The 15,670-nt window shown below is 49.3% G+C and overlaps 1 protein-coding gene across 1 annotated transcript in view; it reads left to right on the top strand.

Moving 5' to 3' along the window:
• The window catches only part of FAM168A (family with sequence similarity 168 member A), a 168,130-nt gene that overhangs the window by 145,760 nt on the left and 6,700 nt on the right, over positions 1–15,670 (top strand). The window contains exon 4 of the mRNA XM_064505235.1: positions 4,500–4,580. Coding sequence (XP_064361305.1) covers positions 4,500–4,580 — 81 coding nt within the window. The remainder of the gene's footprint in view (positions 1–4,499; positions 4,581–15,670) is intronic.

Genomic DNA, 15,670 nt, shown 5'->3' with positions numbered 1-15,670 from the left:
GTTTGATGGCCCTTGGTCCTTCATGCTTGGTCCACTGCAGCCTGGGAGCATCGATATTTGGGGTGTTGCAAAGTTTTTTCCGGTAAGTCGAGGGAAGGGTGGACAGGAACCGCTCTGCAGCTGTAGGACTGCGTGTAGCGTTCGGAGCTGGGGATGAGCGAGCTGAATTTCAGATGTTGAAACGAATGAAAGAAAACGGCCAGTCTAATCCTCAAATGACCCCAAATAAGCCCTTTCCCTCTGCTGCTGCCTATTCAACTCTTTAATCCTTACCGCCCCGCTAGCTGTCACACGGTTTAGCCTCTCCTCTTCAGCCAGCCCAGTACCTGCTGACATATCCTTTTTTTTCTGCCTGTCCTCTGATTCCTCCTCCGTTGTGCAGCGTTTCTCTCGTACTGATGTGCCCAACAACGGCGGTGGCCTCCTAGGACCTGCTGCTGGCTAGGAGTTTGGGAACACAAACTATCCCAGAAGGCTGTGAGGGTGGAAAAAGATGTCCTCAATGCACCATCCAAACACTTCTGGATTGTGGTGTGCTTGTATATACGGTTACAAGCACATCTGTCTTGCATGTAAGCAATAAAATATATAGCTGGATATATAAGCTAAAAGTGTTTTATTATGAGTGCTCTGAGTATAATCATGATGGAGACGGGGCTAAACAAAGCTGTTGCTTAAAAACATTTGGAGGCCGTACGTGCCGCTCTTTATAATTTGTCTCCCAAACTCTTTCCCGTGCGACTCCTCAAGGTGTGCACATTAAAAAGGGGGAGCAGGCAATTAGGACTCGTACCCTAAAAGCCATCACTCAAGAGCAGCATTGCATGGACCGGTACGGTGGTGAGCAGAGCTGCTGATAATTTTATAGGAGCGTTTAGAAATACAGGACAAATTAAAGGCAGCTTTAAAATACATGCGTGAGTAAGTGCTGCACCCCGAGTGCTCTTCGTTTTACACAGCCAGTCGTTGCATCATAATTTTTAAGCTGGTTTAGCCAGTGTTTCTCAGATCGGTAGTGCAGTATACTTTCCTTGGGGAGCGTATTAAATGAGCATTGGGTTTTCCGCTTCTATTGATTCTGGAGAGGATATTAAATTAAAATAAAGCAAGAAAACAACTTTTGATTTCTTTTTGGCAGAATCTAATAAATTTTACTCAATATATTTTCGTCTAATTTTCTGAGCTCCTGCATCATTACTGTAATAAGGCCCCGAGCCCCAGCAGAGACAGAGTCGCGTTATGCGTAGAGCTACACAAACACAAAATAAAGGACATTTTCTGTCCCTAAGATGTTCATGTCGCCAGCAGGAAGCCCATGAAGGTCATTAGCACTCAACAAGGACCAAGCGTTTTGTCCCGCTCGCTGTGTGATTTTTGCAGATCCGAGGTAAAGAGACAAGGCAGATGCGGCAGGAAGGGAGGAGAGTCACGGGGAGGGACAGGGACTTACACGAGGTCATGTAGGACGTCGGCAGGAGAAGCCAAAGCAGGACCCAGGCTGCTTCAGCGCTTTTTCTTACACCCCTGGGTCTGCCGTCATGGGAACGGTGGCTTTGACGTTCTTGAGCAAGTTGGTTCGTGGTCGTTTTGGTGGTGAAGAGCCATCAAACATAGATCATAATGGTTCAAAAACAAGTAGGCAAATAAGGTATAAAAATGGCTCATATGTTTTTAAACCTAGTGACTTGTGAATGCAGAAGATTTGCAAACACGTTTCCGCTGGTCCAAATTACAAGCGATTTAGATACCTTCTTATTTTTTGGTCTGTCCAGAAAAGAACAAATCAACATTGATTTCCCTGCACCTTCCCCATCCCCGTTTCCCCTTAAACTAGAAAAGACAGTTTTTCTTGCTGGAGGTCAGGGCTTATCAAGGTTAATGTGATCAGGGTGGAAGAAAGCGCAGAGCAGGGCTGGCTGCATCTTTTCACGTCTGAAGCTGTTAAAGCTTCTTTGGTAGAAATGGTAGTTATTTGAAACAGAATTATTCCGAAAATGTCCATAACTTTCTTTCAAAACAACAAAAGCTATCACAATAAGCAAGAGTCAGCCCTACTGAGCAGAAGTTAAATCCAAAAAAGAGAAAGCAGACGTGTAAATACAGGGTCGTCTCCATCTGCCTGAAATAGCCGTGAAGTCTTTGAATAACTGCCTGTATGGAAAACATTACCAAAAGCCACATTTTCCTGTACAGACCCCTCCCCAAGCCCCTAAAGCAAAGTGGCCTGATTATTTCAGGCTCGTTTTTTACTTATAAAGCTAACAGTGAAAATTTTGGTCTGAGTAGAAAAGAGTTTTCTTTGCTGAAGTTGATAGTTGGTGAATGCTGGTGATGGGCACAACTGAAACTTTTGCAGTATGGTGTCACACGGGACCGTGTGTGTCCTCATTTTCTGTTGATTTAGGAACCATTAGGTATATTGCAGTAGTACATAGGGATTCAGGACCTATTTTGGGGGACTGACCTGCAGCAAAGACATAAAATAATGGATGCCCCAGGAGGCTTTCGTCCAGATATCGCCCATAATCCATTAGCAATTGATGTCCCATCAGCCTTGACCCGCCAAGGGGATGCCCAGCGGCCGGCAAGGAAGACAGGGATGGAGGAGCCCATGCATTTTGGGCCAGGCACTGGGCCAGGCTGTGATTCCCATCTGGACACGATCCTGGTGCTCTAGGTGACCCTGCTTGAGCAGGGGGGTTGGACTAGGTGATCTCCAGAGGTCCCTTCCAACCTCAACCCTTCTGTGGTTCTGTGAAACGTGGGTGTCAGTGCTGACATTTCGGTGCCTTTCATGGTCTGGAGGTCACAGGAACGACGTGAGAACGGGCCGCTGGAGGACCCTGGAGCAGTAAATGTGCTGGCGAAGGAGATGGTTATCTGCTAACGAACCCGAGACTAGGCACTTTTGCTTTGAGATCTTCATCATTAATGTTCGGCTCGCAATCACTGAATCTACAAATAACTTTCCGAGGAGCTTCTTGATTGCTGAAATGCTGTATGTTCCTAAACGCATTGACAGCATGGTTTTATGTACAGTCTGAAATAAAAATCCGCTAAACTGCTGCTTATCCAGCATTGACTACAGCAATTTTTAAGTAACCTGATTTAGACGCCAAATATATCACTGATGAAAATGAGAGGGTAGAACATACAGTCATTTATTCCAGTACAGTGGTCATGACTGTTGAATTAGATGTATTCAAATTAACTTTAAAATTTTCCTGCGGTCGTAGGCTGTGCACTGGGTGCCAGGTTTTGGAGACCTGCATAGAGTAGATTAATGATATAGTTTCGGGCCCGAGAGGGAGGGATTGTAATATATTTGTCTTCCTGTTGGGGAAGGGGGAGCAGAGCCCCGCGCTCACTTTTATTTAATAAAGCACAAACGCGAGGGTGTGAATCTTTTGCTAATTACCTCTTTCCAGTCTTTGCTTGGCGTAGAGACGCGGTTGAGGGTGCACTCTGTGTGCCACCGACCGGGATCTGCCTCTGGGCTGGAGGCCAGGTCGATACGTGGATAAACAGGGGAAACGGCAGTGCGGTTTCCAAGCCCAGTAAAGCCAAACTTGGCAGCAGGAAGCCAAGATTAACGTGTCCCGTTTGGTCTGTAGGAGAGATTTATGTAGGAAGCATGTAAGGAAGAACGGAGTTATTTGACTACTACCATATTCAGTCGGTAAAACTGCCCAAAAATGAAAGGAGGGCAGTGAAGAAAAGCAAAGGCGGGCAGACCGATGCGCAGAGATTGTCATCTGTGGTCTTCACGGGAGACGAGAACCTCCGAGGCAGGTAGAGTCCGAAGCAAGAGGCCTGCATGGCGTGTGGACGGACGTAATGACTTTTAGGTCCACCATATGTGCTATTAAGGTTGCTTGGGTGCCAGCTGCCCAAACTTCTCTGCAGCTGACTGCTTAGATGATTTCCCCTGAACTCCCTGTGATCGATCTGAGTGAAGATGATGGAAACCGAAGACGCTTTCCTAAAATGCCCATTAAAAGCTCGTGTTACGTGGTGGCTTCAGATGGTATGAGGTGTCTGGTGCGCTCCTTCCAGGTGGCTTGGAAACTGGGTCCCTCCTCGGACCAGCAGTTGTGCTTTCCCAGGTTTTTTCACTATGCGTCTGTGACGCATCAAGCTAACAGGGCTGCAAGCAGCCAAGGAAAACCTTCAAGTGTAGCCTGTGGCTTTTCATAGCAGACTTCTGCACTCGGCGCTTGTATTTTCTTGGTCGTTTTCTTCAGCAAGCCTTCGACACGCCTGCGTTCTGCGTGGTGGGTATCGTCCTCGCTTTCCAGGGGAATAAAGATTAAATACCGACCGTGTCAAGCGAAAGGCCGTGGAGCTCGTTCATGCGCCCCGGCTGTTGGAGAGCACATTTGTGCTTTACATCTCGGCTACGCCGATGGCCTGTTTGCTTGCACAGTTTATTGCTTTCAGGGATCCTGTTTTCTCGCTTGCTGTTGTAGAACATAATTTCTCTCCTTTTCTCGTTGCAGGTTATCCGACGGGATACCCCACTGCTGCCCCAGCCTACAACCCAAACATGTATCCAACCAGCAGCCCTGGCTATGCCCCAGGTAAAACCGAGTCTGCGTACGGAGATAACGTGTTTAAGGGTGCAGGAGGCTTTACCTTGTGCTGCTCGGTGTACCGAACCCCGCGGTCTCCGTGTGTTTGTCAGCAAATAGTTTCCTGGGAAGGAATTAGTGTTAAGCGCTCCCTGTGCCAACGCTGCCACTAATTTTGCACCATACATTGGGAATGTCTCTCCTTGTCGTGAAGAAGTACTTTTCAGCCGTTAATCATATCTTAAAACTAATCCCAGGAATTTTTACAGTCCACTCACTGTGATATCTGCACGTTGACAGTTCTTAATATTTTCTGAATATTGTGTGTCTTCTGCCCTGAGATCGCCTTGCCTTCGCTGCCCTTCTCTTCCCAGCCAAGCGCAGGAACTGTTCCCCCTTAGCCTTGATGTTGTCTGTAACAGCATCAGCCACAGTTTTCTCCTTAAAGTCTCGTTTTCCCTGGGCTTTCCCAAGCCGTTTCACGCCAGCATGGCTAGCAGAGCGCTCTTCATTTCTCGCACCGGCCACATGCTCTTTTGCAGCTTTCTGTCGTAGTCCCTCCGAACCGTCCTGCCAGCCACGTGGACAGGTAACGTGTTCACCATCCGCAGCTCAGACCCATCTCTGGAGCCTTGTTCTCCGTCACTGTGCCTCGCTTGGGCAAATTCTCTTGCCTCCTTCCAGGGGTTTAGTACAAAAACAGCTTTCCAAGCCCTCTGCTTTAGCTGTGTCATGTCCCTCTTGCATCGCATCAAGTGGAAGCCACTCGTCATTATTCACAGAGCTTCCACCCATGCTGTCTCTTCTCTCCTGGGTGGTACCAGGAGCCTTCCTGCCACCTCGGCTTGGTCTTCCACACCGTTCCACCGTCTCCCTTGTCCCTGCTCTTCTCGCTAGACGTGAACCTCCTGTGGCTGCCCACAAAGCCGTTCTTCGTTTGACTGTCTCCATTAGCCGCCTTTTATTACGAAAGTCCATGCCTAGACTCCCTTCCTTCCTTGCCGTTGGGCACTGTCTGTCCGTACCTGCCTGTTTTCCTCTGTTGTCTCTTGGCCAAACGCATATCCAAGCCGCAGCTCCAGCCGCGCTCGTCTGCGGTCGCGGAGAAAGGCCAGGCTGGAAGATGGTGCACGCGGCTAGAGCCCAGCTGGCACGATGGATCCTGAACGGGGAAGCAGGCAGAGCTTGTGGGTGGCATAAACACAAAACCAAGCATCCTATCGCAGTCGCACTGAGCTTGAGCAGCTCGTCTACGTGAGCCAGAGAGGCAGGAGAACTGTCTCAGGGAGGGACTGATGGAAAATTAATGTGGATTACGAGAGAATGTAAATGAAGCAGATGATAACTTCCAGTGCGGATACTTCTTATTCTGGCAGAAGAGGATCTTACGCTATTTATAAGCCAAAGTTGTCCGGAAGCAGGTCTCATGGAGTAACTTGTGCTTGTCGACGAGGGCAAGATGTCCTGCGAAAGGGCCGTGGTGCAACAGGGACCCCCCACCCCAGCCCTGCCCAAGCCAGGAGCCTTCTCCACCTTCTCCAACGAGGTTTCTATAAGAAAAGAAATAGTACAACACTGTCATAAGAGAACCAAAGACGCAGAGGATTAGATTAATCTTCCTGTCCCGTGTATTTGCTAACGTGCTCACAGGTAAAATCCAGGAGTCCACAATGAGTTTTCTTTAACACAGCACGAACTAACGAGGTTCTGTGTTTAACGAGGAATATCTGAGCTCCTCTGCTAGATGGATCGCTTGCTCTTTGTGCATTTGAGCCCAAACCTGGACATTTTTATAGATGTCTTTTTCTTTCTGGAGCAGAAGATTGCTCCTAGGCCCCCGTTCAGGATGTAATTTAGCTGAAGTTAAACATCCATTAAAATACTTCACTGGAACCAACCCTTTGGAAGGAGCAGGCAACGCTTCCTAACCTCCTACCGCGGGCGAATTTTTAAAGCGTGGTTAAGGTCTCTGCTTGCAGAAAATGAACCGGGGGTAGGAGCCTCTTTGCATGACAACGGATGGCGGAAACTCGAGAGCTGAGCGGCACTTGCAAAATACAGCTCTGCTCTGTGCTTTATAGCCAAAGTAAATTTTCGGTGGAATGTATTAGAAGAAGAGGGAATATCCTTTCTAATGGCAATCCTGAGATGAGAATGCTGTTTATTAGCTGCTGGGTTTTGGGCTGTAGTGTTTTATCAGAGTCTTCTTTAAAGGATGTGATCACATAGGTCAAATCCAAGAATTCGCCAGGTCTGAGCTGTGACCGGAAAAGCGCTTCTGAAATCAGGACGGTGCCTTTTTTCATGTTTTTTACGAAGAAGGCCCCCAAAAGTCTCTTGCTCGCCCCTTTCTGTGCCCACTTTTGAGATGAAAAGCAAAGTCTCACCCTCCCTTTGCATTTAACCACTTCTTGCTTATCTGAAGTGTTTATTCTGAGCGCTTCGCCTCAAAAAAAGGAAAAAAGCTGAGGGATTTTGAAACTTTTTCATGAAGGCGTCTTTCAGCGCAGTGCTCCGGCGTTGCTGGCGTGCAGAAGGTGCTTGCAAGAGCAGCACAAAGCAGGCTTTTGTGGCCGCCTCGCCGAAGCCTTTCTCCTCCCAAGCGCCAAGTTCCCGCTCTCCCGGCTGCCGTAAAGTCAGCGGATCCCCGGGCGCGGGAGCTTTCCAGGGCTGACGAAGCAGGAATGAGGGCTTCGCTGCCAAAACCCTTCTTCTCCGCGTCGCCGAAGGTCTGTTTATAAACTCCCCGTTACTTTGCGAGGTTATTGAATAAAGCCAGTTACTGCGGGTGCCTCTGTAAGAGATCTGTTGTGCTTTTTTTTCCCCGTGTTTTCGTGTGCTTCTGGAATGGTCTTTCGGTTTCTTCACGCTGAAAACCTTGGAAAAGACGTCGTTACCCTGCATGTGTGCCGGCCACCCACAAATTCCCCTGAAAGCCGTCATATCGAAAGAGTAAAATGAAAAGAGCCCCATAGCATAAAAAAACACGATTTTATTAGCAGCCGGTCCGGCCAGAGGCTGGCAGCATCCTCCGTGCTGGGAAGGAAACACAGCAGCGTTTCTGCATGCCGGCCTGAGCACGATGAAAATGCAAAAATACGGGAAAGCAGCCACGAGTTCAAAATGGTCAGGCTAAAACTGGCATGTTCGCCTTTCCAACCGAGTCTTGAAAAGTAGCAGTCAACTGCACGGGGCACTTCATGAAACTGGTGGCTCTGTTTTCACTGAGGGATGTGTCCAAACGTCCAGCGAAGCTGTTACAACCACGAACGGTAGGATCACGTCCCTGGCATGATGCTTCCGAGCACTGAAGTGAGGCACCCGGGCACCCCAGAGACAGTGGAGAAGACGTAGCACCTCTGAAGAGCAATTAAAAGCATCAAAATGAGGCATCTCCTGCTTGACATCTCTGGGAGTCAATGCACGGGCTGGAGGGCGGTTCAGGCTCTGACACGCAGGATGGGAGCCACCAAGGTGGAGATGGAGGAAGACCATGGTGTCCTTGCAGAAGGGCTGATGTTTTGGAGCATTGCGCCCAGTCCCATGTGGCAAAGGCAGGAAAACCTGATTCTTGTACATCACAGTCCCCGTCTTTGGGAGACCGGAGTTCGTATTAGAAAAGAAACTGAAATAAACCCCAGAAATGCTGCACTTTTACCCAAATGAAATACTTTTCTTTTCTTTGGAAAATCTTCTTGAAATCCACACATTCCCTTGGAAAGTTTTTGTTTCAGCTCAATTGAATTTTCCAAATAAAAAACATGCCACTAGGAAATTTTCGGTTATTTTAAACAGCTGTAGTAATTGCCACATTAGGGAGGATTTAACTACTTTTAGCTGTATAAATGTTAGGTGCCCAGCCTAGCCAGCTAGGCCCCCCCTGTAGTCAATGGAGAGAAATGTGGGAGTCTTTCAATGGAGAGGGAGTCCTGGAGCCCGTCCCTTAGGGTGGGACAGACTCCTCTGGGTGCTTGTCTGTCCTACAGGGAGAGGGTGAAGGTTGGTGGGATAAATCCTACCTGGGATGTCCTACACGCTCATGAGAAACTGGAACCCAAAGGAGTTTCCTAGAAGCTCTCTCAAATAACTCTGATATAACAAAGATACTCTCAGAGAAGGCGACGTCTAGGATGATGGTTTATGGGATTGCTTTCTTGGCGTAGGTGGTCCTTAGATAGCAGGAATAGGTTAAGAAATGGGACCACCCAGACTGTAAAAGCATGGATAGCTCAGAGAAGCCTTTAGGATAATCCTCCTTCTCTTGAGCAAAGATGTTGTATGCACACACCGAGAAAGATAATAAAAATGCGCAAGCAAAACAAGAGGGAAAACCCAAGCCAGATGGAGAAGAAACAGTCAAGAAGACCAAGACCAAGAGAGAACATGGAAACCACTCGTCCAGGCATAGCCCTAGAGCCAGGGTTGCATGGAGGGGTGTCATGTGTGTCCAAGAGCCTCGGTGGGCAGCAGTGAGCCTCTGTGCATGACTTCTTGGGCTCCACCCATCCTGCAAGGGCATCTGCAGCCCACCCAGCCGAGCAGGACCCTGGCACCCAGCAGGAGAATGGGTGATGCTAGGGGCAAACTCCAGGGATGGCCAAGTCTGGCAAGTCTTCTGCACCTTCCTGCCAGGATGCCCGGGGCAAGAGGGATGTGCGTTATGCTGAGATTTCAGGTTTTTGCAGCTACTTTCAGGAGCATGGTGGCAGTGGCATGAGATGTGGGACCAAGAAGACTTTCTCCCACAAGGAAGACTTCGGGCTTTGATTCATTCCGTCGTAGGAAGCGAGGCTGGGAGCCGAAGTCTCCTCCTGCGGGTAGGTTTTGGAAAGGCTCTTGCGCACCTGACGCCGGTTAACCCAACGCGGCCCCTCCGGATTGTCCCCATGGAGCTGGTGGGAAGGGCCTGGAGGAAGGAGCAAGCCCATTGCGTGGGAAGCACCGAGGGTGATGCCGCGAGATGCAGCATTGGTTCCTGTGCTCTTAGTTATGTCCAGTGAGACTTGGGCTTCTTTTAGAAAAGGCACTTGGTGCCTTCAAAATCCTCTCTCTCTTCTACATGCTGTGGACCCTGCAGAAATGAGTGAGGGTTGCCGGGCCAGGCTTTCCCGGGTTGGCTTCAGGGGAAAAGGCTTTCGGCGAGGAGCATCTGAAGAGCACGGGGAAGAAGCTGCTTCAGCCAAGGAAAGGTCCTGCAAGGAGGAGGAAGACAGGGATAATCAGGAAGGAAATTACAGCATTTACTGTCAGGAACCAGCTTCCCACCTTGCCGGTTGGGGCTTCAGTGCTGTGCACCGAAAAACACCATCACTGTTGGTCTCTTGGGGACGTCCTTGCAGGGACTCCAGATGCTCCAAAAGCAGCGTTATGGCTAATTGATAATTGCTCAGCGGGGATGCGAGGTTGTTACTAGGCTCAGGCAGCATTTTCGCTTTCCATGTTGCTGCGCTTAATGAAAAAAGCCGAAAAGTTGTGTTTTGGAGGAGGTGGGTTGGTCTTGCCTGGGCTGAGACTCCAGCCGGGGGGCGGCTGCCCCAGCTGAGCCGAGCTGCCCACCTAGGCTGGGCTCACCGCCCCCAAAATGGCCAGATCGGCCGCTTCCTTGGGACTGTTCATTAGGGAATAATCTGCCCCAAACCTTGTTAGTCAGCGCTTTTTTTAAGCACTCGAATACGAAGACTTTGATTTTTCCTACTTTTGTCCCGGCTGCTGTAACTGTGGGTGTTCTCTCTTTCATCAAATAAACTTAACCTTCCCCTGGCTTTGATTCTTGCAGTATTTTATCGCTACAATACTTTGCAGCAGGCCGTTCTGCAGATTAATTAAGGCTTGGGTTACTGATTTTTTTTTTTTTTGAGCAATGCAAATAATTGAGTGTTGCCTTAGATTTGCATTACGTGAAAGGGGAAATGAAAGCCCTGGTCAATCTTCTTTGTGCCACTCAGCCTTTTGTTCCTTTCCCAGACTCTTCCTTCTGAAGTGGAGTCCTAATCTTTACAGACTTTCTTTCTATAAAAAATCCTCTGATCATTTTTGTCACCCCTCGCCAGATCTTTTTGTCGCGCAGCTTAATGCGCAATCAGGAAGGCATTCACAGCTGTCTTGACATTTAAATTTCCTTTTTATTTTCCTGTTTATGCTTTATTCAAAATACTTTTAATAATTTCCACATCGGAAAATGGAAAGCCAGAAAGTCCAGAAAGCTGACAGATCGTTTTCCATTGAGAACAAAAATCTTCCAGTACCTAATACTGCGTTGACATAACACAGCTAAGAATTAAATCAGCGAGGAAAGGGCAGCAATAAAAAATCGTGATTCTTACCTCAGCTCTTTGGGGGGACAAATGTCCCTCTTGCCCAAAATCAGTACAATTTAGTATCATGATAGGGTTTTTGGACAGCATTTCAAGATGTCTCATAGGAGACATGGTCCAGGGCCATGGTCAGCTTGCTCCTGCGTGGAGGCACTTGGGGCAGAGCCAAGGCTGTGGAGGCAACCCTGGCTCCGACCTTCCTCACACTGAGACTTCGTCCCGCTCCTTGCATCTCCCTGCCAGTCTTTATTGAATTATATTTTTACAATCCTGATTCTGCCCCAGGTGAAATGTCACGTTAACAGCTCCTGAAACCGCTCCCAGGCTCGGGTGCTCGGGACCTCACGGCGTTGCGCCCTTTGGCAGCAGTCGCTTCTCTACAAGGAAGCGGACTCAGAGGAGAAAATTCAGAATTTTTTTGAGAGACAGCTAATGCAAAATGAGCTCGATAAAATATGCCATCGGCGTGTACGTGTGGCGGAGCGGGGAGCGTTCTCCGTGTGTTAAATGGAATCGAGCTGAAGTAATACTGTGCTTCAGTGGTGGAGTTAAAACCGGTTGCCTGTGTCGGTACGAAGAGCGTTTGCTCAAATTGAACCAGTCGCTGTCGTACCGCGGGCTGGAAATAGCCCAGCCGCAACCAAGAACACGCTGTCGAGGTTCAGGCCGTCCCTCAAACACGCTTGGAATCGGAGAGAAGCCGCTTCGCTTTTAATCACTGAGCAATCCTCGGTGATCATTGAAAAAGCAATCAGCAAAACAGCTTTACTGACCGAGTTGCCTCTGGTGCATTTGGCAAGCTGGATGCCTGAGTCTCCTCGTCTAGGAGAAGCGTGTGAACGTGCCCCGTAACGCTGTTTGCCGTGGAGGGTGGGAAGGGAAGAGCGTCTTTTGCTCGTGACTTGTTGATTTGCTGGGATATATCCCGAAGCATGCTGGAATATATCTCAGTCTTGAAGGAAGCTGCTCTGTGCAAGCTTGAATACCCTCTTCTGGTCACCCTGGAAGGTGTTCCTCAGAGCAGCTCCCTCCAGGTGGGTCTCTGATGCCCCATTGAAGTCGGCAATGCTCCTTGGTTTTCGTTGACCTCATGGTTCCCATGAAAGGTGGTGAAAGCCCGTGGGATCCACATGGAAAATCAAAAGATATAGTGCCACAGGCTTTGTAATTGCCTCGATCAGAAAAGCGTAGTGAGATATGAGGAGGTGTTTGGAGAGGCCCAGAGTCCTCTCGGTCCCTCCAGGTCCAGCTACACGGGGGGAAGGAAGGGAAATTGGTAACCAGAACCAGCCTTGATTTCTCCCTCACTGTGTGCCAGGTATTTACTGAAGAGTCACTAATGTTTGAGCGAAGCAGATTTAAACCCGAAAGCCTGTTAAATTCTCCAGCAGTTTATTTTAAAGCAGCCCTCTCCAAGGGATAGATGAGAGGCAGCCGGAGCGTTGCTTGCAAAGCTCTGCCCAGGGAGCCCTACGGAGGCGGGGGAATAAAGCTCGCGATTCACCGAAACTGCCGAGCTCCGGTTTCTGCCTTGCCGTGGGATTTTTCTATTGCATCTTTCAATATTTGTTAGAGGGAGAGACACAAGGCGGGTTGCAAGATCCCCACTAAATGCCGGCGTTGCGAGCGCTGACACTCACAGTGAGCCTGGCTATTTAGGACAATTTTGCTGCAAAATCTCCTTTCAAGTACCTAAAAATGAGCACCTGAGCTCATGCTGCTGCAGGGACATGATGCATGCCAATTATTTAAAAAAATACTGTGTCTCTTCATTAATCCTCGGCTGTGTTCCCTCCTAGGCACTCTGCCGTCCTGAGATGGCTGCTTTGTTTTAACTTCCTTCATTAAAACATGCTTTTTATTTGCCTGAAAGTAGGGCACAGGCTCTTTGCACGGCGAACGGCTCATGCCTCCACTGCAGCTATTAATAATGCAGCAGAGAATAATGCTTGGGATCCATTACTTTGGTGACCTTATTGAGCTGAAGAGCTATTTCTAAAATCAGCCTAGGAAATTAGGTGTCTCAGTGTGGTTGCCGTGGACCTGCTGGGGCGCAGGATGGCAGCTCTAAGCGTTCCCCATTCCTGTTTCTGGATCCTCCTTGGAGAAAATTTCCTTCTGTGGAGGCAAAGCATAGGTCTCCTCTCTCCTTAAGTGCTCTGAATCATGATCCGTAGATGCCCGTCCTCTCCCCATCGACTTTTCAGGGCGATCCGTAGGTCTCCGAAGGTAGGTGGCTGGAGTCTGGCGGTGGGAATGTCCCGGAGAGCGTTGAGGTCTTCCTAGGCTTTCTAAGAAGAAAAGCTCTCCTCATTTTGAGGCACTGGGACACACAGTGATGGGACTGCCTAGGGAATTAGGCTTATTGCAGACTTTGTGCTATGCTCCGGGCTGTATCCATCACAAGTAAGGTTGGCAGAGGGAAGCGAGAGGTGTATGTACTGTGTCACGTGCTTAGTCCTTTCTTTGCCTTCTTCATCAAGCAGGATTCTGTTCTCTGGTTAATACACGGAATTTTCTTCAGGCACATCTGGTTCATGTTCTTCTCTTTTCCACTTTGAGTATGTCCTCAACATTACCGTGTTGGCTGGAGCTCACAGGGGCTGAGGGAAGTTAGGCCTGTCCCACCATTGCAGACACCAGCGCTCGGTTCACATGGCTTGTCTGCTTCCCACCGCTCGATTTCCCAGGGATCCAGCAAATAATGAGTTAGAGCTCTTTATTTTTCAAAGACTAGTGTAGGTGAGAGGCTAAACCCACTCCAGGAGGTCCTGGCAGGAGGTCGAACTTAAATGATATTAAATAGTCGTGGCTGGATTGTCACCTCGGTGAGCTGTAGCTCTTGCAAAGGACCAGGAGATACTACTGTTCCTGGCTGCCTCCGAGTTCACCTTTGTGTAGGTTTGTGTGATGGATTCTCCGAGGATCGGTGATTTAGTGTGAAGAACGCGCGTAGCCGTCAGCTGCAAGCTTGTGGCCATCGCAGATCCAAATTGCTTTGACTGTTCGGTAGATCTAATGTGGAGAGGAGATACCACCGAGGAAGGATTCATATAACATCTAAATAAATCATCTCCTCAGCCAGCCAGTCTTGGAGATTAAAACCTTTGCGAACTCTAGAGGCAAAAATGAGTCTGGCTTTGCATACAAGTGGAAGTGAGAGGATGTGTCTCTCTCTCAGCGTTGAGTTAGGCCCTGTGTGGTTTGGCATTCAGGATGGTGGTGTCCCACGGGAAGCAAAGCAGCGCCGGATGGAAATCCTCGGTAACCAGCAGACCTTTGGGAGGGCTCTCAGGCTCGGGACAGAATATGGTCAGTCCTCAGCTGGAGGAGAAGTTGCTCTCTGAATCTCTTCCCACAAACCTCCTAGTTTTCTGTCGAAGAAGGTAAGAAAGGAGGAACATGTTTCCCCACGTCTCCGGCAGCGGAGCAGAGTCCCTTGGCCTCCTGAACTGCTCGGCCGTGCAGCATCCTGCGCACCCAACCTCCAGCCTTGTGATACTCTGGATTTACAGTTCTCTCTTCAGAGACAGTTAATTAAGAGTCCGAACAGACACAGAAGCGTTGGAGGGTTTCAGAACATAATTACTCTTTCCTTTAGACCGCAGAAAGGTTTACAAGCCCTGACGAAGTCATAAAATCCCTGCGTGGGCCTTAGTGTGGAGTCTTCAGAGGAGGCTGGCCTCGTGGCCTGCAGGGTAGAAGCAGAGCTCTTAATCCAGCCTGCTCCTTCCTTTGCCTTCCAACAGGTCCGTCAGGCGCGGGCGGGGAGCAGGCCCTCAAATCCGCTTTTTCCTGAGGGTCCCCTGAGCTGTCTCTTGCCCCATAACCCAACTGCCTGTGGCCCTGACCTGTGATGGTAGGAACTTGGTGGGGAGAGGAGTTATGAAGTGCAACCTTGGAGCATCTTCATAGGTGGCTTCCTTTGGCCAGAAATGTGGGACTGCATGGAGGGTAAGGAGTGCAAGACCCTTCCCCTGCAGGCCGTGACTTCTCCCCCAAACAGCCCCGCTTTCTGCCCAAGACAGCTTGGTCCGAGCTTGGCTGCTTCCGCTGCCGGGAACAGTCCCCAGCCAACGCATCGCGCCTCCGTTGTGCCTCTCTTGCCCAAAGGTCTCTCTCCTTTTCTCCAGAAGTCCCTTGAGCTCACAAGGCTGACACCGAATCTGTTTCTTGTGTCCTTGGGGGTATCTGACCCGTTCCTAATGCTCCTGGATGTGGAGGAGGACAGGATGGGCTTGCCCTGACCTCCAGCCTCCCACTGTGCTTCGGCTCTGGAGGGCTTGGGGAATTGAGTAATTTGGCGTATGGCGAGCGTGTCAACAGTCTAGCTCCTGAGTTCACAAAAAATAGCTTGAAACAAGAAATAAATTGGTTATTCTCTTTGATCCCACCAGCTGCCTTGTTTTACCTCCTTTACCCTCAGCAGCTTCGCAATGAAGTCTAATCGCTGAGCTGCTCGCCGAGGATCGATCAGCCCTCCTCACTCGGCTTTCTTCCCGCAGTAGCTGGACTTGCAAAATGCGAATTGCAGGACATAGAAAAGCTGGAGCTTATTTCTTTTATAATGACAGATAGATCAACTTATTAAACCGGCGAGCAGCAAGCTCTGATCACTGCACCTCCCAGGCTGGCGTGGGGCTCGAACAAAGGCTCCGACCTTCAAAGGGCTTCTGCGCTCCACCGAAAGGGAGCAGGAATTAAAGACGCTACGGCCAGCGGCGGATAGCAGCTGCCAGAATTTGAGGCTGGTCTGGAACAAAAAGTTATGAGAGCATCATAGCT

Source organism: Dromaius novaehollandiae, chromosome 1 (assembly GCF_036370855.1).
Source record: "Dromaius novaehollandiae isolate bDroNov1 chromosome 1, bDroNov1.hap1, whole genome shotgun sequence".
In the NCBI taxonomy this organism is placed as follows: Eukaryota; Metazoa; Chordata; class Aves; order Casuariiformes; family Dromaiidae; genus Dromaius; species Dromaius novaehollandiae.
Note: the sequence above shows the minus strand (reverse complement) of the source record. Positions and strands in the feature narration are given on the sequence as shown.